The sequence below is a fragment of the Tiliqua scincoides genome, chromosome 8, assembly GCF_035046505.1.
Source record: "Tiliqua scincoides isolate rTilSci1 chromosome 8, rTilSci1.hap2, whole genome shotgun sequence".
Taxonomy (NCBI): Eukaryota; Metazoa; Chordata; class Lepidosauria; order Squamata; family Scincidae; genus Tiliqua; species Tiliqua scincoides.
In genome coordinates, this window is record NC_089828.1 from 32568959 (window position 1) to 32590293 (window position 21335).

Genomic DNA, 21335 nt, shown 5'->3' on the forward strand with positions numbered 1-21335 from the left:
CTACTTAATGTGGAAGTTCTATTCAGCTCTCATGACCATTGATAGACCATGGAGTCATCCATGAATTACTTTAATCTTTTATCTGAAGCTGCCTAACCTAGCAGCCATTGCTGAATCTTGTGGCAGTGAGGTCCGTAAGTTGACTATGACAAATGCATACTTTAGGGAGAAATCTGCAGCGCTTTGTGGTGCTGATGTTGGCAAGGCACACATGTAGAGCATTGCTTGCTTGCAGTATCCTTTTCTGACACAATATCGTGCTTGCACCACCCCCACCCCCAACACCCTCTGCTCCAGCAAAAACACCAGCTGCTCTCAGAAAAAAGAAAATCAATTAAAATAATAACTGCTTTAAAGGAGAAAAAATTAATAAAAATTGCCAAGTACCAACTGCCCAAAAATATTGATCACCCAGCAAACAAATGTAATGAGTTACAATGAGCTAATGAATTCCCCCTCCTCTTCCAACTCCACAATGTGCATTTGATACATGGGAAAATTTGCCTCATTTTAAACAGGGAGAAGGAGGGGAGGGAAAGGCTCTATGCCTTTTTAAAAAGGTTAAAGTAAACTGATTCCTGAAGGAGCGGCCAAGGGAAAATGGACTAGATGAACCCTTGATCTGACTCAGCAGGGCAGGTCACCTGTACCTAAATGAATCAGCAGCCATTTCCCAAGACTGCTAAATGGAGCTTCCACAATTAAGAGCAGTAGACTTCTAGATACTAAACAGCTGCAGCAAACAATGGAGGACTCTAAGCTTTCATATCCTGCCTGTGAAATTCCCAGAAAAGCTGTGCGGCCAAATGTTGGTGACAAGATGTTGGACTAGGTAGAAATGGTCTGAATCCAGCAGACTCAAGTGAATGGAAACTGCTCATATGCCGGTTTCAGAATTAAATTGAGAAGTTCTCCTCTTTCAACCAAAAATCAGGAGGCATGAAATGTAGGGCGGAGCTAACCCATGGAACCATCAAGTAAAAGAATGTGGGCAATCCATCCATCATTGCTTCAAATCCTGAAACCTAGAAACTTAACCTGCTTTTAAAAGCAGATGTCACATTTCCATGAAACTGTAGCAGAAGCACACCCAATAAAACTTAAAACAGCACCCGCATGCTCATATTTTTCTGCTGGCTGCTCCGGTACCATATTTATTTTGCTGTCTTCTGTCCGCAGCTGTACATTTTGTTGCTGTTTTCTTCTTTATTTTATTCCATTTTTTTCCTTTCATGCACTCCTACACTAAATCTTGGAGATAGATGGAAGCATGATGGTGCAATATTAACGAGCTGCCACTCAGGAGGGAAACAAAAAAACCCAGGCGTGATCCACCACCACTTTGTATGGTTGTGTAACGCCTATGGCATTCGCCAATGTGAGGGATGTGGTGACACACACCAGGGCCATTTCTTCAAAGATGCTTTGGCTGTCTCCCTCCTTGATGCTGCTGCTGCTGAACTTTAGCCTTTTAAATCACTTTGATCACCTGCAGTTTTTGACAAGGTCCTTGCTTTTACAAAATGGGGAGAGAACAGCAGAACTTCATACCTACTTCTCAGGGCCAGCACTTTGATGAAAGCTAAGAACAGGAACTGTAGGATTCCTCTTCCAGTTGAACTGGAGCCTCAGCTGAAGGCTTTTGGGTTGGGGTGAGATGGGAATCTTGCAACGACTGCAGGCCAAACTCCCAAAGACCAGACTGCTGAACTCAGATGGATATGTTACAGGTTGTTCTGTTTAGCTCTTCTGCTTAAAAAACACTGATAGATCAACATTCTATAGGAACATGAGATGAGGCCTCCTGGATCAAACCAAAGGGTTTTCTAGTCCAGGATCTGGTTTCCTAAAGCGACCAACCAGATGCCATCAGGAAGCCCAAGATCAGGACATGATGGCATTCACCCTCTCCTGCTGTTTCCCCTCCAGCAATGTGTATTCGACTGTAGACTGCCTCTGACCGGGGAGGTTCCATTCATTGCCATTGCAAGGCCATGAATTTGTCTAATCCCCTTTCGAAGCTGTCATCCCCACATAGCACAGCAGCTAATTCCACAAGGAAATGATGCATTGCACAAAAGAACTTCCTCTTACCTGTTTCCAGTTGACTTCCAGTGATTACAATGGGTGACTCCAGGGGTGGCCCGAGACCTTCTGGCACCTGGTGGCATGCCAAATGCTGCTTACCAGATGATATGCCAGCCATTGGTGTGTCCCCCCCTGCACTCTCCCAATATTCTAGCTCAGCACTCCCTTTCCCTCTAACATTGCCTCTTCCTGTCTGTTTCCCTCTTCCTTTTCCAGAGAGTGGGAGGAGGAGCCATGGAGGCAGATAGGTGGACAGAGATGGATGCCCCCATCTGCTACCTGCAGCCACTGCTTTATAGTAAGTCTTGTGGATGGGCTGTCCCTGGGTGATCCCCCAAGTTCTACAGATATGGAAGAGGGAGAAAAGACCACTTCTCTAGCTGCTATCTCCCCTTCATACATTATTAAAATATCTATCACATCCTCCCCAAGTCATCTTTTTTCCTGACCTCAGGAGGCTTGAGCACTTTTGCCTTTCCTGCTAGGGAAGGGGCTCCAACCCTTTGATAATTTAGGCTGTCCCTTTCTGCATGCTCTTGAACACACTTTTTGCCGAGTCAGTCCATTGGCGCAGCTAAATGCAGTATCTGCTGCTCTGACCCCAGCAGCTCTTGAGCTCAGAGAAAGGTCTGTTCCAGGCCAGGCATTCAACACAGTCCCTCACCAAAGGCTACTGAAAAAACTCCACAGTCAGGGAATTAGAGGGCAGGTCCTCTCATGGATTGAGAACTGGTTGAAGACCAGGAAACAGAGAGTGGGTGTCAATGGGCAATTTTCACAATGGAGAGAAGTGAAAAGTGGTGTGCCCCAAGGATCTGTCCTGGGACCGGTGCTCTTCAACCTCTTCATAAATGACCTGGAGACAGGGTTGAGCAGTGAGGTGGCTAAGTTTGCAGACAACACCAAACTTTTCCAAGTGGTGAAGACCAGAAGCGATCATGAGGAGCTCCAGAAGGATCTCTCTAAACTGGCAGAACGGGCAGCAAAATGGCAGATGCGTTTCAACGTAAGTGTAAAGTAATGCACACTGGGGCAAAAAATCAAAACTTCACATATAGGCTAATGGGTTCTGAGCTGTCTGTAACAGATCAGGAGAGAGAACTTGGGGTGGTGGTGGACAGGTCGATGAAAGTGTCAATTCAATGTGCGGCGGCAATGAAGAAGGCCAATTCTACGCTTGGGATCATTAGAAAAAGTATTGAGAAAAAATGGCTAATATTATACCTTTGTACAAATCATTGGTAAGGCCACACCTGGAGTATTGTGTCCAGTTCTGGTCGCATCTCAAAGAGGACATAGTGGAAATGGAAAAGGTGCAAAAGAGAGCGACTAAGATGATTACTGGGCTAGGGCACCTTCTTTATGAGAAACGGCTATGGCATTTGGGCCTCTTCAGCCTAGAAAAGAGGCACCTGAGGGGGGCATGATTGAGACATACAAAATTATGCACAGGAAGGATAGAGTGGATAGAGAGATGCTCTTTACACTCTCACATAACACCAGAACCAGGGGACATCCACTAAAATTGAGTGTTTGGAGAGTTAGGACAAAATATTTCTTTACTCAGCGTGTGGTTGGTCTGTGGAACACCACAGGATGTGGTGATGGCATCTGGCCTAGATGTCTCTGGACAAATTTCTGGAGGAAAAATCCATTATGGGTTACAAGCCATGATGTGTATGTGCAAAGTCCTGATTTTACAAATGGGCTATGTCAGATGCAAGGGAGGGCACCAGGATGCAGGTCTCTTATTATCTGTTGTGCTCCCTGGGTCATTTGGTGGGCCACTATGAGTTACAGGAAGATGGGCCTATAGGCTGATCCAGCAGGGCTGTTCTTATCACCTATCTGATTCTTTAACTGGAGATATAGCCAGGGACTGACCACAGGTTGTTTGGCATGCAACACAGGTGCTCTGTCACTGAGCTCTGAATGCTCCTGATGAATATATGAAGCTGCTTTATCCAGTCTGAAGGTTTGTCCACCTAGCCCTGGACTAACATTCGCCAAGTGTCTTTCTCAGCCCTGCTACTTGGGATCCTTTTAACCAGGGATTGAACCTGGGACTTTTGCTCCACAATTGTGTTATGGCCCCCTCTCACTCCTCTAGTCTTGTGCTGCCATTCCAACCTTGTACCATTCCCCAGTTGTCCATGAGATTTCTGTCCCAATTAATGAGATGGCAACTTATGCGGATGAATGGAGCAACCATTTCTCTCCTCTATCTCTTCCAAGACTAGTTGCCTGCGCTGAACATTTTAAATCTTTGCTTTTGGGTCAGTGACAGGGCTGAATGGTAGCAAAAACGACAGAACAGTGCAGTGTGGTACTCCTCCATCAGTTAATTCCTGCCAACGGACAGCGTTACTGACACTCAAGATATGTCAATGGAGGTCTGCCATGCATACAGTTGCAAAGCACCCAGCCTCATGCATCACAGCGACTAGAGATGCAAAGTGCCCCTAATGGGGAGGAGGGATGCAGAAAAGTGCTCCAATGCATTTCAGTGCTGAAGGGCTACTTGGCCCACAAATGTGAGCAAGCAGCCAAAGTTGCACTTAAAATCTCTAGTTTTTATAGCAGCTGGAGTGAATGAGGGTTTCCATTTTGCTTGTGAGTTGGGCATTCCATTGATCTGTATATTTGTTTACACAACTCTTCTCCTCACATGTGGTTACAGGGATGATAGTAAGCGGCACATGTGGGACATAATTCTGCATGTCAAGGTCATAATTCTGCATGTCAACCTCCCCACTTCCCTTATCAAGGAGGAAGAAAAATTCAAAGTGCATTATAGCACATCTGTCACTGAGATAAAGAAAGGAGAGCAAATTTGCATGTATGCATTTTCAAGCATTTTCCCATTAGAAACTTAGAAAAAAATTAAGTTCAAATCTTCAGAAAGGTGAAATGGACAAATTTCTGTGCTTCTGCACTTGTAGAATACAGTAAGTATATACATCCTTTACTGTAGCAGTTCCTATAACTTCATAAGCCCCTCTAGTGATCGTGAACAGTTACTCAAATGCAGACATAAGACTAACAGAAGAAATTGCTCTCAGGTCCATGTCTGGAAACTGGCAGATTAAACTAAGAGATAGGGCCACAAACAGATCATTCTGATTGCATGCTGAAGTGTTCTGCAGGGGTGTGTGTGTAAAGCTGAAGGTGAAGATCAAGGTGAAACATGGGATATACTTTTGTATGTGAGATCCTGCTTGGTCAAATGAATAATAGAAAAAAAAACCCCACTTTGAAGGAAAATACAGCTCTAGGCAGCTGAAAAACTGAAACTTAGACCTCAAGCTCTAGAAATCTTAATTTGGCTGGTTATACCTACTCAGATTCAAGCATATCCTGAAAAACCAGAATCCTGCTATTTTTTAAAAGAAGAAAAAATAAATGTAGGGTTTCTTGTGAACCTGAATTCCACCCAGTCTCCAGCCTAGCAAAGCCTTGGCTAGGCCAGGACAAGAGAGAAATATTCTGCACATGCTCAGTCATTTTGTTCTTTTGTTTTCATGTGTTCCAAGGCTGAGGCCAACAGGTTCTGGGCAGAAGCATTTGGAGTTTGCCTTAGTAAAAATAATGACAAGGCCAAGTAAGCTATTAAGCAAATCCCTGGGATGGATAGTTTTATCTCCACTGCCAATGAACACTTAATTATGGAGAATGATTGCAGCCAGGTGCAGGAGGGAGACCACCCCAGTCTCCTCTGCACTATCTGCCTTTCAAAAGGAAGCAAAAGGGGCTAGGGCAGTAACATTGCCATAAACCAAGAGAGATCCCATTTTTAGCCAAAATTGCCAGGCACCAAGAATGGGGTGCCTGTCCTCAGCCTGGCAGAAGCAACACTGCAGTCCCCTTCCTATGCCAGGATGGACTGGTCCAATCTCAAACAAGCTGCAGCAGCCAGTTCTCTCTGGGACTTGTGACAATATTAAAAAAAGAGATTGATGGGGTGCCATGACACAAAAACAGAAAGAGTAGGGATTGCCAAAATCAGGGTGGTGGCAGCAGGGTCCCCCAAAGGCTCTACTGCAGTCGTGGTTTGGGATCTCTCAAATTTCCAACGCAGCCTTTTGTGGTTGCCAAAGAACCCTGTACATTCCAGAGTCCTAGGGGAGATTAACAAAAGAGCTGTTTCCCCCAAGCTCTTAATATTCTCAGTTTAACCTAGGGGGCTCCCAGGGAATATGCAGTGGACACATGCAACAGAGACGGTTTCGATTTCCTTGGAGATCAAGCAAAGCACATTTTCTCTTAATACTGTTCCCCATTCCCTTTAAGGAATAAAGACAGATCTATGCAAAATAACCCCAGAGGGATACCCATTTTGATTTAAAGTGCGGTTTAATAACCCTGAGCGTCCAAGCTGAGCAGCCGTTCATGCCAGCATGCTTAGATGATGCTTTTAGTTTAATAAGAGTCATTTTGTCTTTGTTTTGTGTTCCATCTAATAGCTGGTGTGCGCGTGATTTTTCTTCCCCTTCCCGACATCACACATTAGAGACTTTTAAGAAACAAAACAGGCTGTGTCAGAGCCCTCTGGTCCCTTCCCATAGCCCAGAAAAACAAAAAAGGAATCAATGATGCAAAAAGTAAGCCCGAGGGCCTGGCAGGAAATGTAGACCTCGCTGCTTTACTGATGGACACCACTTTGGCTGGTCCACATGCACAAAGATGACGGACATTCCTCACTGTGATTCCCTGGCACTGGATATTTAGGTAGACTGCCTCTGTACATGGATGCTCCACTTAGCTAACCCAATTTTTTTTTAAGCATGAACAATGCAAACTTCACCTTCCATAAGACCTTATTAAAACACAACTGGATCAGACCAACATACATCTAAGCCCAGTGTCCTGCTCCCAAGAATGGATATAGTCAGGTGCCTCCAGGAAGCCCACCGACAGAACATAAAACACAAGTCTTCCCTGCTGCTTCCCTCTATCTTTCCTCTGCTGCCTAGAGATTACCCAAAGTGTACTTACCTTGTTTAAACACTGACATGAGCTACGCTTGGCTTTTTTCCATTTAAAATCTTCATTTGGGGTTAGGATTGAATAATAAGAACCCTCATGCTTTTGAATTTAAATGGAGGACACCTCTGCATTTGTACCACACACCAGCTCCTTCCTGAGGTGGTCTTTTTTTTTTTTTTGAGCATGTGAGAGAGCAGCTTTTTCAATTTCCTTACCATGTCTTTTTTGACATACAAACGCAGTCTCCTCGCAAGACAGGTCCTCCAAGAAATCCACGCTGTTCCTTCAGCTAGGGTGGCATTTAGACCAAGATGTGCTCTGCAGAGAGAGCCTGAAGAGCCAAAATGTCACCCCAGATTCCTGTCCGAACAGGAGCCCCTCAGCATGGCTGCATCAGGCCCATCCCTTGTCCAGTCTTGCAGGGTGTTCTTTTCATTTTTGCTCTATTTCAAGCACAAGAAATCAATGCAAAAGCTGCTCCATCCATCCTTCCTTTTTAAACGGCCATTAGTGCTCAACCCAAATTCCCCTTGCATCATGACCCCTTTTGCACAAATAGCCTGCAGTTCCTCTGGCTTCACAGAAGGTCTCTCATCATGCCCTTTGCCCTCCTTCCATTAAATCCCCACTTCTTTGGCTTCCTTGGACACTTTCCAAAACTGCAGCCTCTCTATTTATAAATGTTCATTCTGCCCTTCCCTTCAAAAAGCTCAGGGTGATGGACATGGATCTCCTCCCATTTTATTCTCACAACCACCCTGCAAAGTAGGTTAGGTTAAAGGTATGACTAGCCCAAGTCACAGATGAGAGACAAAACAGCAAGCTTCAGTCATTTTGACTGTGGATTTACTGATCACAGCCTGCCATTTGGCTTTTTGCTTCTGGAAATGATTACATTATGTGTCAGGGATGCAGGGGGCTGATGCAGGTTGTACTGGGCGCTCCAAAGAGCTTGGAAAAGCTACTGGGCCTTATGCTTGATCCTCCCCTACCCCCCCAAATCCAAGCCAAATTTCTTCTTCAACACTATCAGGGCAACTCCCTTTTCTTGTCTTTGCCTCAGTTTGAGAACCTAAAAAACTGGAGCCAAACTGCTGCCTTTTGTTAACTTATGTTCCTGGCCAGGAGAAATTAAGAATGAAAAAATTCAAAAAAGTCCATTCAGTTCCAGCATCCTGCCTTTCAGAGAAGCATCCAGCCAGCCAGATGCTTCTGTGAAATCTGCAAGCACGTTCTAAAAATGATGGCCTTTCCCTGTCTGTTATCCAACAATTTGTAAAAAGAGACTGTCTCTGAACATGGAGGCTCAATTTAGCTATAATAACCTGAGAAGAGCCCTGCTGGATCAGCCCAAAGGGCCATTTAAATCTGGCATCTTTTTCCAGCACAGGCCAGCCATTGGCCAGCCAGATGCCTCCAAGGTGGTCACAATCAGAAGGCCATATCACTTGCTACCAAACCTTGAAAGGTTTCCTCACTGTAGGAAAGTACGGCTGTGAGAAAGGAAATTAGAAAAACCAAAACAAACCCATATGTAAACAGTCTGTTACTTTAAAAAAACAAACTCAAATGTACAATACAAAAGAAAAATGATTTGTTCCAAGTTAGAAACAGGAGTATGTTCTTAATGAAAGAGAACTAAAGAAAGCACATTCACCTGACTGTAAAACAGATTGAAGGGGAGGGGGATACGCAGCACCCAAAATGCTTCCCTGGAAGGATTCTGAGGACATGTCCTGAAGAGTTGGCTAAAGTTCTTATCTACATGTCATATGAATGAAAAGGTGGCAGAACTGAGGACTGCACCAATGTAGACTGCGTCTTATGAAAGCTCCCCCAAGGAGAAATGTGAGCAACCTCCCTGAACACAGAAGACTAGCCACCTCAGGGTGGAACATTCAGTGAGATATGCTAGTTTGCCACCAGAAAGGGTGCAGTTTTGTTTTTTTTTAAATTAAGGGACTGTAAGGGTGAGGGTGGGGACACATGAAGTCCAGAAATTAATTTCATTTAATTGCTAAAATTAATTAATGTGAAGCAAGAAGTCCAGAAATTTATCAACAGATGTATATCCCCACTTTTCAAGCCCCAAAAGAACTCTCAGGATGTTATCCTCTCAGTCTGCATAAAATATGGAGAATGACAAAGCAAATTTTTCTTCCCTTTGAAGAGGTCACCTCTTCAAAAGGAAAAGAGCAGAGAGGAGAAAAACTTCTCCGCTCAGCCCATGAAAAGTCTTGTCCAGGGGTAACACAATAACAGATTTGGGTGCTGTTGCGACTGCCTGTGCAAAAGCGAACCACCAGATCTGTATACCATTTGAAATGCAGTTTAGTGTCAGTGACGTGCAAAGAGACCTCCTTCCTACCCCACTCAAATACACAAAAGAGCCCCTAACAGTTCTGAAACATAACTCCCATTTCCAGTGGTACAAATGTACACACATGCACAAATGCACATCCTTTGCAGCAATGGAGAAAGATGTCCACAGTTCTATCTGGGGAGCAGCAGTACCACGCAGAGTGGGGCCTGGGATAAAAACAGGGAGAAAGGAAACTTCTCTCCTTCACCTCAAAGCTGTTTTGCTCATGTCACAGAGGCACTCTTCTTTGGGTGTCCAGCCTGTGAGCAACAAATCCAGACTGCAGAAGAGCAACAGTCCAGGCAAGTGCACAGCTTTGCCCTTTCCGCCCCTCTGTTCGAGAAAAACTCAACAGGCACAGAGAATGGGTGTGAGTTGATATCCAGGGTGAGGTATCTGACCTGCCTCAGGTCAGGCTTTGGGAGATACTCCCTATTTTCCTGGCTTGGTGATGATGCAGCTGGAGAAGTCGAAAAGGCTCTTGTTGATTTTTCGCAGGGTACTGACTTCCTCCTCCAGCTCAGTGACTTGAATTTTCAGCTGCTCTTGGTCTCCCATCAAGTTCTGCAGGCAGAAAAGGGTCAACAGGAAGGAGAAGGAACTTAGGCAAAACCTCTTCTCAAGCCAGAACAGCTTCAATATTGCTAGTAGTTATTTATGTGCCACCAACCGAATCAGCTCAGGGTTATACAAAACACTGAAGTAGTACGGACTCTGCCTTGGGCTGGAGTAGCCCTACGTGCCTCAGTGCTGGACAGCTGGTTTCTAAGGATGTTGACGCATGCCCCCTCACTGCTTTGCTTGTATTTTTAGCCCACCTCATTCCACTTTCCCTCTCTGTTGGAGGTGCAGGGGGAGGCAAGGAAGGACAGGGTCCTTAACATATTGTGTGAAGACAGCCATGTTTCAGAAGGCACTGGGTATTGGGCAAGCAACAGGTAAGTAGGAAGGTACCAGCTGCTGCTTCTGGGCTTTGGTTTTTTCAATAGCTTTAAATAATACTGCTCAATTTTTGCCAGCCCCTTTGGGGTAAAAAAAACCAGGGTTAAATATGTATTAAAATAAAAGCCTTTTTTTAATGGCCCCCTGATAGACACAGAGAGACTTGTCCAGCCCAGGGCAGATGTGACCAATACTGTGGATATTCACATTGTCCCCTCTCCTAGAATGTTATCTGGAATCATCAGCCCATTGGAAAGGCAACAAAAACTCATGAGGTTTTGAAATATACCCATGTTCCCCCCCCCCAGTTAATGCACCATGGAGAGAGAGCACCTCACCTTTTCTCTTGTTGAGCACATCTGTAAATATAACCGCTCTGCTTTTTCCAAGTAGCTCTCACCGGATCCCTGCAGGAGGCAGAAGAGAACAGCAGGGTCTAGCAACAGGTAGGCAGACAGAACTAGCCTCTCTGAGGTATTCTGACTGTACAGCTCCTAAAGGAGGCTGTGAACTAAGAACCACACACCAAGCTAACAACGGAGTTCATTTATTTCAATTAACCTGCCTCTCAATCTTGATTTTCTAGACGGCTTACAGCATGATTAAAATGCAAACAATACACTACGGAACTATAAAAACCAAACACACAGGAACAGTGGCGCTAGAAAACAAACTAATGCAGTCATCAACAGCATTAACACATGTTAAGAACAGTAGCAGAAAAGATACTCAAGGGGTCCTGAAACACACTGAAAGCCTGCACAAGTAGCTGTTTTTAAGCAGAGGTTACAAAACAACAAGGATGCTGAGAGAATAGGCAGGGTGAAGTCACGGCACAGTTGAGGTGCCATAGCAGAAAAGGCCCCGCTTCACGTTTCCCACCCACCTCAGGAGGTGGAGGCATTATAAGCAAGTTCTCTAAAGATCTTAATAATCGGACCAGTTCATAGGAGAGTGTGTCAAGTTATGTTCTAGCACAGTAGTGGGAACAAGCCAGCCTTTAAGCAGGGCAACACAAAAGAGAAGCTAACGGATAATCTCTTCACAGATTCCAGCAAATCTGACAGCCTCTGACTGCCGTTTCCGAATTCAAAAGAGAGGAAACTTAGTGTGCATCAATGATAACAGGCTGGCTGGCTACAAATGGGTTTTGAGAAGGCATTCTTCCGAGAGAAGCGATGGAATCAGAAGGCTGGCTGTGGCTGGCAGCTAACAAGGCAAGCAGTGCAAGAGGCAGTTCTGAACATGTCTTTGCCAGCCAAAGCAGCTTTCTTCCACTTATGCTCAATGTCGGACATCATGTCTGAAATGCAAGATGTCTCTCATGTGTTTTCGTTCAAATACAGAAAATGGGCCTAAGTGCACCTAAACATTGGGAGCGATCCCAATGGTTCCACTACCATTTTCTTGTGGTTTAAATTTTTTGTTTGGAACAGAAAGGACAGAGAGGGGGCCACAGCTCAGAGGCACAGCACAACCTTTATGCATGTCAAAGATTCGGTCTCTGACATTTTTAATTGAAGGAGTAGGTGACGCCCCAGCCTGAAGGCCCTGGCCTCTGCCCCCTTAAGGGGCAAGGCAGCAAGGAGGCAGGGAGGAGGCAGCAATGCGATCCCCAGGACTGGGATGCACTCACCAGTGCCTGCAGCAGCCATCCTGGGATGCGGGGAGCCCTGCGCAAACATCTGCAGGGCTCCCCAACTTGTCAGAAGTGAAAGCCTTCACTTTTAGAAGGCTGGGCAGCCCTGCAGAAGCTCGCGTAGGGCTCCCTGCACCCCCAGGACACTGCTGCAGGGACTGGTGAGTGCATCCCAGTCCCTACAGCCCCCCTTAGTGATGCGATTCTGTGGATCGCATCGCTACCTCCCCCCGCCCCCACCAAGATTTACTGCAGTTCAAACTTTCCCCGATAAGAGTTTGAAAACCGCTGGAGTAGGTTACTGGAAAGCAAATGAAGGGACTAAAGGGATAAATGTTCAGGCTTGGGACTAAAAAGTTCTTAGTTTAGGTTGGCAGTGGCCATTTAGTTCTGTGATACAATACGCAATATGCATACAGAAGGTTCCAGGTTCAGTTCATAGCAACAAAAAACACCAGGGAGCAGGTGCTGAGAAAGACCTCTGGAGAGCTGTAGCCAGTCAGAGATGACAATACTGGGCTGGGTGGACCAATGTTTTGACTTGGTATAAGGCAGCTTCTGATATAATCAGGGGAGGCCAATAGCACAGTGGCTATGCATAGACATCCCCAGCATCAGTACTTGGCAGCTCCAGAGATCTTAGGGTTGGAAAGGTCCTTCCTTGCCCAAGATCTGTGGCTGGTTAGTGTAGACCAGTGTTTCTCAAAGCGTGTTCCTAGTCTTGGGAGTCTTCAGGGCTCCATAAACACACAAATGGCGGCAACTCTGGGCATGCACTGGTGTTCCAGGGCTCCCCAAGACTGCACATGCACCAGCAGGGCTCCTTTTTAGGAGTGTAAAGGGCTTCAGAGACTGAAAAGTTTGAGAACTTTGTAGACCATATAAGGTGAGATGGACCACTGGTCCAATTCAATACAAGGCAGCTTCTTAAAAACCTCTTTCCAGCAGAAGGCTCCAGTTCCTACCAAAAAAGGATGAAGTAGCACTAGGACAGATAGCAAGGGTCCTCCTCCTCATCACTGTAAAGGTCACTGACTGGGTTTAGCATCACCTTCAGAGCCGGTGTGAGGACAGCCTGCTTGAGATTACTTTCTGCTTCCTTCAGAGTGTCCCCCCATCAGCTCATCCATCAATTTGCATTCAGGTACATCCATATTATTTCTGCAATTTGAGAGGGGCAAGGCCTCTACATGATTGGCCTATGGCTGGCATCAGACTTTTTTTGGCAGAGAAAAAATTTGAAGTTGGCTCTGAGGGTCACAGCTCAATCAGGTTGTGGACATAGCCTGAGTTTATGAATGCCCTGGATGCAGCCCTACCAACGCACCTTTCTGCAACCTGTGAGATTGCCTCTGCTAGTTCTGTATCAGGGGACCCCCCCCCCCCTCCTTCACACCACCATCTCTGGCAGCTCATCAGGAACGCCAGACACGCAGGCTGAGAGTTGCTGTTCTAATTTAGGAGCAGGCATGCTACTGATAAGTGGAGATAGAGGAGATCTTTATCCCGTGCGCTGGCTGTTTGGATCTGCAGAGCCAGCCTGGTGCTGTCCCTGCCTCACTCTCTCTCTCGCCCCAGATTGTTGTTATTACTGTATCTCCAAAATGAGGAAGACATAATGTCATTGCAGTCTCTCCCGTGAGAGAGAGGGAGACAGAGACAGAGGAAGGACCTTAGCGGCAATCCGTACATTAATGCAGCGGGAGCCAGGCAGTGTTCTCCACCAAGGTTACAGAAACCCTCCTCTGCTTTCTCAAATGTTTACCCTTAGTATGAAGTCAGGCTGATGCCAGAGGGGTCTCACTCCAGAACCTCTTTACAAACACAGCCCTGCTGGACCAGACCAAAAAGCCATTATGTCGTCCAGAAATTTGCAGTGACTAACCAGATACCCCAGGATGCTCACAATGCCCAGTTTGTCTCCCATTTGCATCCCCAGCAGCTAGCATTCAGTCATATACTGCCACTGAATATGGAGGCTTCATTAAGACATGGTTAACAGCAGCTGCCAGATTCTTTTTCTGCATAGATTAGTCCAGTGTTTCTCAAACTGTGGGTCAGGACTCACAAGGTGGGTCGCGAGCCAATTTCATGTGGGTCCCCATTCATTTCAATATTTTATTTTTAGTATATTACACTTGATGCTACCATCATATGTAACCGCATTTGGGGAATCTATACTTTTAATAAGCTAATCTGTATATGCTTTTAACAATGATAGTCAATGGGACTTACTCTTGGGTTAGTGTGGGTAGGATTGCAGCCTAGGATTGTTAAAATTTTCCTGCTTGATGATGCCACTTCCAATCATGACATCACTTCTGGTGGGTCCTGACAGATTCTCATTCTAAAATGTGGGTCCCGGTGCTAAATGTGTGAGAACCATTGGATTAGTCTAATCCCCATGTAACTGAGTGACCCTCATTGTATCCCATGGTAGCAAATTTCAAAAAGCAATTCTTTACTGAGTGACCCTCGTATCCCATGTAACTGAGTGACTGAGTGACCCTCATTGTAACTGAGTGACCCTCATTGTATCCCATGTAACTGAGTGACCCTCATTGTATCCCATGTAACTGAGTGACCCTCATTGTAACTGAGTGACCCTCATTGTATCCCAGGGTAGCAAATTTCAAAAAGCAATTCTTTACTGTGTCTGTCTTGAATCTACAGCCAATATATTTCAAAGAATGACCATTCTACTATAGCTAAAGGGGGATCCATTTACTCCATACCATACAAAATTTTACAACCTTTCTCAGGTCCTTCTTAGTTGTTATCTTTTTCCAAGTACCAGTGCTTGGCCCTGAATATGAAAAGCACTAACAGGAGCACAACAACAACAATGTACAAAGAGCCCTGATGAATCAGTCTACAGCAGGGGTGTCAAACTTAAGGCCAGGGGGCTGGATGCGGCCCGTGGAAGCTTTTTATCTGGCCCTCAGGCTCTCAATTGCTGAGTAGTGCTGAGGTGTTACTTCTGAAAGGGCAGCCCACATGAAAATTGGTTTTTCCGATATCTTGAAATATAAACAAGATTTGCATATTTTCTCTTCTGTCATTTGTAGCTAATGAGGTCCTAAGTGAGAAAAAGTACTTATTCTTGGTTATGACCTGTTTAATGACATCATTTCCTGCGTAATGATGTCACTTCAAGCCCTCAGCAGGTATCATGAATGTTATTTGGCCCTTGGTTTGAAATAAGTTTGACATCCCTGGTCTACAGGTTCATCTAATTCAGCACACAGACCCAGTCAGCTCAAGTGTCAGATGTCAGACCTCTGCACAGGACTGAGAAAAATATCTCAGAGAAAAAAAAAAGAACTTTGGAACCTCTAGTTGAGCAAGAGGTCATGGGCAAAAAAGCATCTCCTCCTCCAAGAAGCAACAATGATCTCCCCACATGCCTTGGATATGAGGCTCCCAGGCACATTTAATGCCCATTTTTTCTTGTTTTAGAGATTAAATTCTGGTCCAGTGGTTACCATGACCCAGCTTTGGCTCGCACCAGCAACTCTTAGGATGCAACAAAATATGAAAGTAACATTTTCAGGCTTTTCCCCACATTTCCTCTGCTATCATGAGAGGTAGAAACTTGCATTTTCCTAAAACAGCTTTCTTAGGATCCAGCAGGAGCTTCCAGATCCTATCTCAAATAGGGCTTGGGATAGGATGCGGGAGAGCTCGAGATGTTTTCTTTCCCATTTATTTGTTTGATCATAGGAAGCTGCCCTTGGTTGGGTCATATCCTTGGTTCATCTAGGTTGGTTTTGTTGACAGTCTGGCAGTACTCTGCTTTAGCCTCAGTTAAGGCTTTTCACAGCCCTTACATAGAGACTGTACCTGGGACCTTCTGCATGCAAAGCAGGTGTTCCATTGAGTTTGACTTCGGTCCCCAAAGCAGACACAGCCCTCTTTTCAATTTCACTAAGAATGTCTTTGTGCAAGTGAGACTTTGCCTTGGGGGTAAGGCAGCCGCAGCTGTGCTTGCAACATCAAGAGGAGAGCTGCAGAACTGACAGGGCTTGCCTCGGGACCTGTTACTGCAAGGGAGATGGATACCTGGTGTGTTCCCCAGATGGGATTTGCACTTTCACCTGTTGCCTGCCTGAACAAACCAAAAGGACAAAAACACCTTGTGCTGGGGAATGGGAGGCCTCCCTTAACTAGGAGCTAATCCATCAAAGACGACAACCCCATCAGTCTCATGGGAGGAAAAGTGACAGGCAGAAGAGGTAATGCATCAAAGCATCCTTAAGGGGAAAGACAGGTTGGCTGGGGCCTGCACGAGCCTTAGGCAATAAGCAATGGTTAACAGATGTTCTGGAGAACCGTTGGCTTTCCAATTTCCATCACCAATTCCCATCCTCTTCCTGCTGGCAGGTTCTAACAAGTACCAAGGGAAAAAACAGCATAACATGTGGGGGGAAAGAATATCAGCCCTACAGAATCAAATCATCTAGTCCACCTTCCTGCTTTCAACAGAGGACAGCCACGATTTTCAGGAAGCTCACTAGCAGGGCACAAAGGACCCATCATTTGCCCCAGCACCTGTCATTCAGGTAGACTTACACTGAATATGAAGATTTCATTTAGCTGCAGTCAAGGCTGCAAGAATAGCCCTGCTAGTGAGATCAAAAGGCCCATCTAGTCCACAACCTAACTTCTGTTGCAACAACCCTCTTGTTTATCCCCAGCATTTAGTGTTCAGAGACAGACTGCCTATGAATATGGAGGTTCCATCCATCTATAGAGCTCTTCCCCTATTTGGTGCCATTTTGTCTTCATTCTTGTTGACAGTCACCCAAGTGAACTGCCACTACCACAACTCATGACAACCAACTCCAGAAGTAAATTATGCACCACAGTACCTGGTGTGACGTCCCCTTGCCACCCCCGAGAACCTCAGGTGCAATGGTTAGGTTCCAAGTCATTGTTGCTCCAATGTCCATCAAGATCTAAACATGCAGGCACACATGACAAACCTCTGCTTTCCCAGAGGGATAACAGTACTGGAACATGCAGCCAAGACTGTTTAACCCATTTTTGCCCAGCCCGCAGGTGTACACATTTGGTCCCTATTGCATATATGCAACATTAGGCAGAAATGGTTTAGGATCTGCAGCACATCAGCAAGGAGCAGCCATCTGCTGCTGCTGCTCCTCTTGCTTTGGTTGGAAGACAGGAACACCACACAGGCTCGACCACACTGGCCTCTCCCCATGTTGCCCTCACCCACATTCCCATATTTTGTCCCCATACCTTCTGGTGCAGTCCTAGGCACAAGGTCAATCCTTCACTGGCAGGGGTCTCGGTGCTCTCCATATTGTGGAGGTGACGGTGGAATTTTGGCAGGGGTATGCTGGGCTTGCTGTCTGGGTTGAGCATGTTGGCAGGGGCCAGAGTGATGAATGCATTCGTGATAGGACCTAAGGGTTAAAATAAATGAATAAAGAAAGAGGCCCCTAAGAGAACCTAAGGTTAAAGAGAACCTAAGAGCAGATCCTGCTGGACAAGCCCCAAAATGCATTGAGTCCTGGTGGCCAACAAAAATTCCATGAGAAGGCCTGAAGAAGATGGCTTTCCCCCATTTGACCCCATCAGTCAATGCCTCTGAGCAGCAAGGCTCCATTCAGCTATCACAGTGAGTAACTTGAGAAATATATCCTGCATAAGAGCAGCCCTGCTGGATTAGACCTAAGTGGGTCCATCAAATCCAGCACCCCATTTCCTACAATAGCCAACCAGATGCCTATAGGAAGCTCACAAGGAGGGTGTGAAGGCAGCAGTCCTCCTCTATTGTTGTTTCCTAGCACAAGCCATTCAAAGGTAGACTGTCTCTGAACCTGGAGGTTCCACAGAGCCATCATGGCTGGCAGCCACTGATGAACCTACTCTTTCCTGTGACTTTGTCAAAGTCCCTTTTCTAAAAGCCAATGGTTATCACCACATCTTGTGGCAGTAAATCCTGTAAGTTAATTCTGTGTTGTGTGAAGGAGGATTCTTTTAACTCTGTCCTGAATTCTTGCCAATCAATGTTTTAGGTGTTCATCTCCATGGGGAGATGAACATGGGAAGTCTTCCTAGGAGCATGCGCACATTAGTCCTGTCCCCTCCAGTGATGCACGTGCATTAGCCAATGCCCTCCCCTCCTTTACAGCATTTGTCTGCAATGAGAAACACTGAACACAAGGAGAGATCCTCCTTGGTCTGGCTACCCCAGAATATTTTTTCTCTCCATATTTTTCCACATGTGTTTTTTAAAATATTTATACTTACACACTCACACTGTCTCACACAAACACCGCTACCCAGCAACCAAATGAGAATTAAACTGTGCATCTAATGAAGTGGATCCTAATCCACAAACAAAAAACAACAGCCCTCCCAAGTTATTTATCCACAGCATTTAGTAAACAAACTGTTGGCTGACTCACTCTTCATATGAGGAGCCCTACTGGATCAGGCTGAGGGTCTATCTAGCCCAGGGTCCTGTTTCCAACAGAGGCCTCCAAAAAGCTCAGAAGCAAGACAGGATACAATAGTAAACATCAACACCATGGTAGACTGCTTCTGAACACAAAGGTTCTACATAGCTACCAGCCAAGTAGTTATAGATAGGCCTCTTGTCCTCCACAAATCAGCAGGCAAGCCAGGACACAGAGCAAAGTGCACAGAACTAGCCAGGGGAGCTGTTTGTGATCTCCCCAGTGCACCCAGGCATGACACAGCAGCATGGCCTTGCCATCCTCTACCGAGCAAGCTATCCATCACCAGACTGAGGCTCCTGCAGCTGCTGCCCAGTAATGATCTATCACAGACATTCAGCCAGCAGAGTTAATGAGTGCTTTAATTACCGCATTTACCCACACGGGCTGCTGCTTACTGCCAGTTTCATCCCTAGCCTCAACTCACCTGTGCTGGCGCTCACTTCAAACGCCCATCCCCACAGTGTTGCATTCATCACCCAGGCACAACTCATCACAAGAGGAGGACCCAAGGCAATGTAGGATGGAGACTCATAACTGGGATTGGGATATGGATGGTGCAGGCAGGCTGTGTTCTGCAGGGACGTGGCCCCAGATAGTCCATCATGCGGTAGCTGCGGCTTGTTAACTCATCAAGCAGCCGGGAAGCATTGCAGAGCTATCACCCCATTTTTTGCCCTTTCCTACCAGTCATAGAGCAATAAAGACCAGGTTGACCCACTCTGCCCTGACCCTGACCCAAATGACCAGGATCTCTGCCTGAAATACTGGATCATTCCTCACTTACAGATGCCAAACACTCAGGGTGCTTTTGGACTACTCAGATCTATTTCCAACAAGGGGTCTAAGCCTGCCTATCCGCTCAGGGTCTTGCCCTTGGCCTCTGCACACACAGATGTACAGCTTCTTGCAGTGTCAGGGGCTGGCCTCTATGACCAGGGCTATCTGCCAATGACAGCTGCCTCAGAAAAAGCTCACGCTAAGGAAAGGGGTGGATTTGTGGATCTTAGGGGAGTCCCTCAAATCAAAGGATAGAGGCTTCTCCTGGAATCTCTCCCTTTTGTATATGCCTGCTTGGGTGCTCTGTTCAACAACTAAAGACCTGTAGACTTGTCTCCTCTCCCATCATTGTAGTATGATCGATGGAACATGAGACAAGGGCTTTTTCTGACTGTTCACATCCAGGTTGTGGAATGCTATCCCCAAAGAACCCTGGATGTCTACATCATCCCTCACTATTCCTCAAGCCACTGATAACTGTGGCTTTGAAAGAAAGGCTTTGGGTTAAATTAATTGACTGTGTGTGTAGCGTTGGAATGCCTTTAATTCTGTTCTTTTGTGGGCTGTTTAATTTTTGGTTGCAACGGTCGATGGTTTAAAAGTGTTTGTCATTGTGAGCTGCTTCGTGTGCTGTTGACAGAGATAATAAATGTTCCCACATTCTGAGCAGCAAGATAATTGCTGTCTTCTCCTGTGCACTTCTTGAGCCTAAGCAGAAGACAGCAAAGGATCAGAGTTATTAATGGGGAACTCCCAAATTCCTCAGTTTCAGGTGGCACTTAGAGCAAGGTTACCCCAGCCCTGCTCTAAGTTCGCCACTTCTCTCCCCTCCATCACCAGCCCTTCCTATTGGGTCAGAAAGCTACAGGGAAGAAGTTGTGGACTTTTGCCATGTCTAACTGGGCATGTAGCACAATGAAGATAGATAGTCATTAGAGCCAACCAGAGGTAAAACCAAACAGAGGCACATCAGTCCTGACTCTCTCACTGATGCACCAGGTGCAGATGGCTCAAAAATGCTCTGGACTATGCTGGGTAGAACTTGACCAGCTGCATCACCAATCCCACTGGTAGCCTCAAAGGTGCTGGCACCACCTTTTGAGGCCCAGGGCCAGCTAACAAGTGCCCTCTAAAGTGTTTGGAATTGCTACTCATCCCAACTGAGCGATAAATTATGAGGCTGTTTTACAGGCTTGAAGAATGGTTACACTACTTTAGTAACTTGTAAATGTCAGTTTTGTTCTGGTTTTAAAAAAAAGTTTCTAGTCCTTATGGTGCCTGAGCAAATCTCAAAAGCACAGAGGCAACCCCTGGTCAAATGTCAGACTAGAGAGGATTCAAAGGTCAGTGCTCTGCACAATGCCTTTTTCCCCTCAACAGATTGGCAGTTGTTAAAAGGGAGATTCTAATTTAGTTTGTGCGAAGGTAACCCAAATTCCAAGCCAAGAGAAAGCAACCATGCTGCATGGTTTATTATACTCCTGCCGGCCACACAGATGGGGTAGGGAAGACAAAGCTATGACAGTACTTAGAAATGAGTACTCCTGCATTCCTGGCTAATTAGGAAGTGGGACTAGGGTCTAGGCAGGATAGGGAAAGTCTCTGCTGCCCAGGTATTTTTTACTATATGTTTTTCTGCACCTCAAGTTCATGCAGAACAACTCAGAGTTGGATTCTGGCACTAGTATTTCAGCATCTGTCTCCAACTTCAGGTACTTGAGTGAACATTCCCTAAAGTGGTATTTTCCAAATTTCTCACAGCTGAGGCACAATTCATTCTAAAAAAGTTAGAAGAACAGGAATGACCCAAACTCAGAGAGAACCACCCCACGTTTCTATGCAAATCATTTCTAAGTAGGCTCCAAATGGAAGCTGGCAAGTCCAGAACAGCAACTCACACAGAAATACAATGGGCTTCTTCCATCTTTACTCTGGAAGTGATGACTGGGTAACAGTTCTTGATACAAAGAGGCAGGCAAAATTACTCACCTAAATCGGAGGCAAGACCAGAGCAGTGACTCACATAAGAGACACACAGGCAACTTCCTGC

General features: G+C 45.8%; 1 protein-coding gene across 1 annotated transcript in view; it reads right to left on the reverse strand.

Annotated features, from left to right (window-relative positions):
* Nucleotides 1-6476: 6476 nt before the first annotated feature.
* WDR18 (WD repeat domain 18) overlaps nucleotides 6477-21335 on the reverse strand; it is a 35917-nt gene continuing 21058 nt past the window's right edge. The window contains exons 8-10 of the mRNA XM_066635559.1: nucleotides 17280-17446; nucleotides 10717-10785; nucleotides 6477-10000 (exon numbers count right to left, since the gene is read on the reverse strand). Of these exons, the coding sequence (XP_066491656.1) occupies nucleotides 9869-10000; nucleotides 10717-10785; nucleotides 17280-17446 (368 nt within the window). The 3' untranslated portion in view covers nucleotides 6477-9868. The remainder of the gene's footprint in view (nucleotides 10001-10716; nucleotides 10786-17279; nucleotides 17447-21335) is intronic.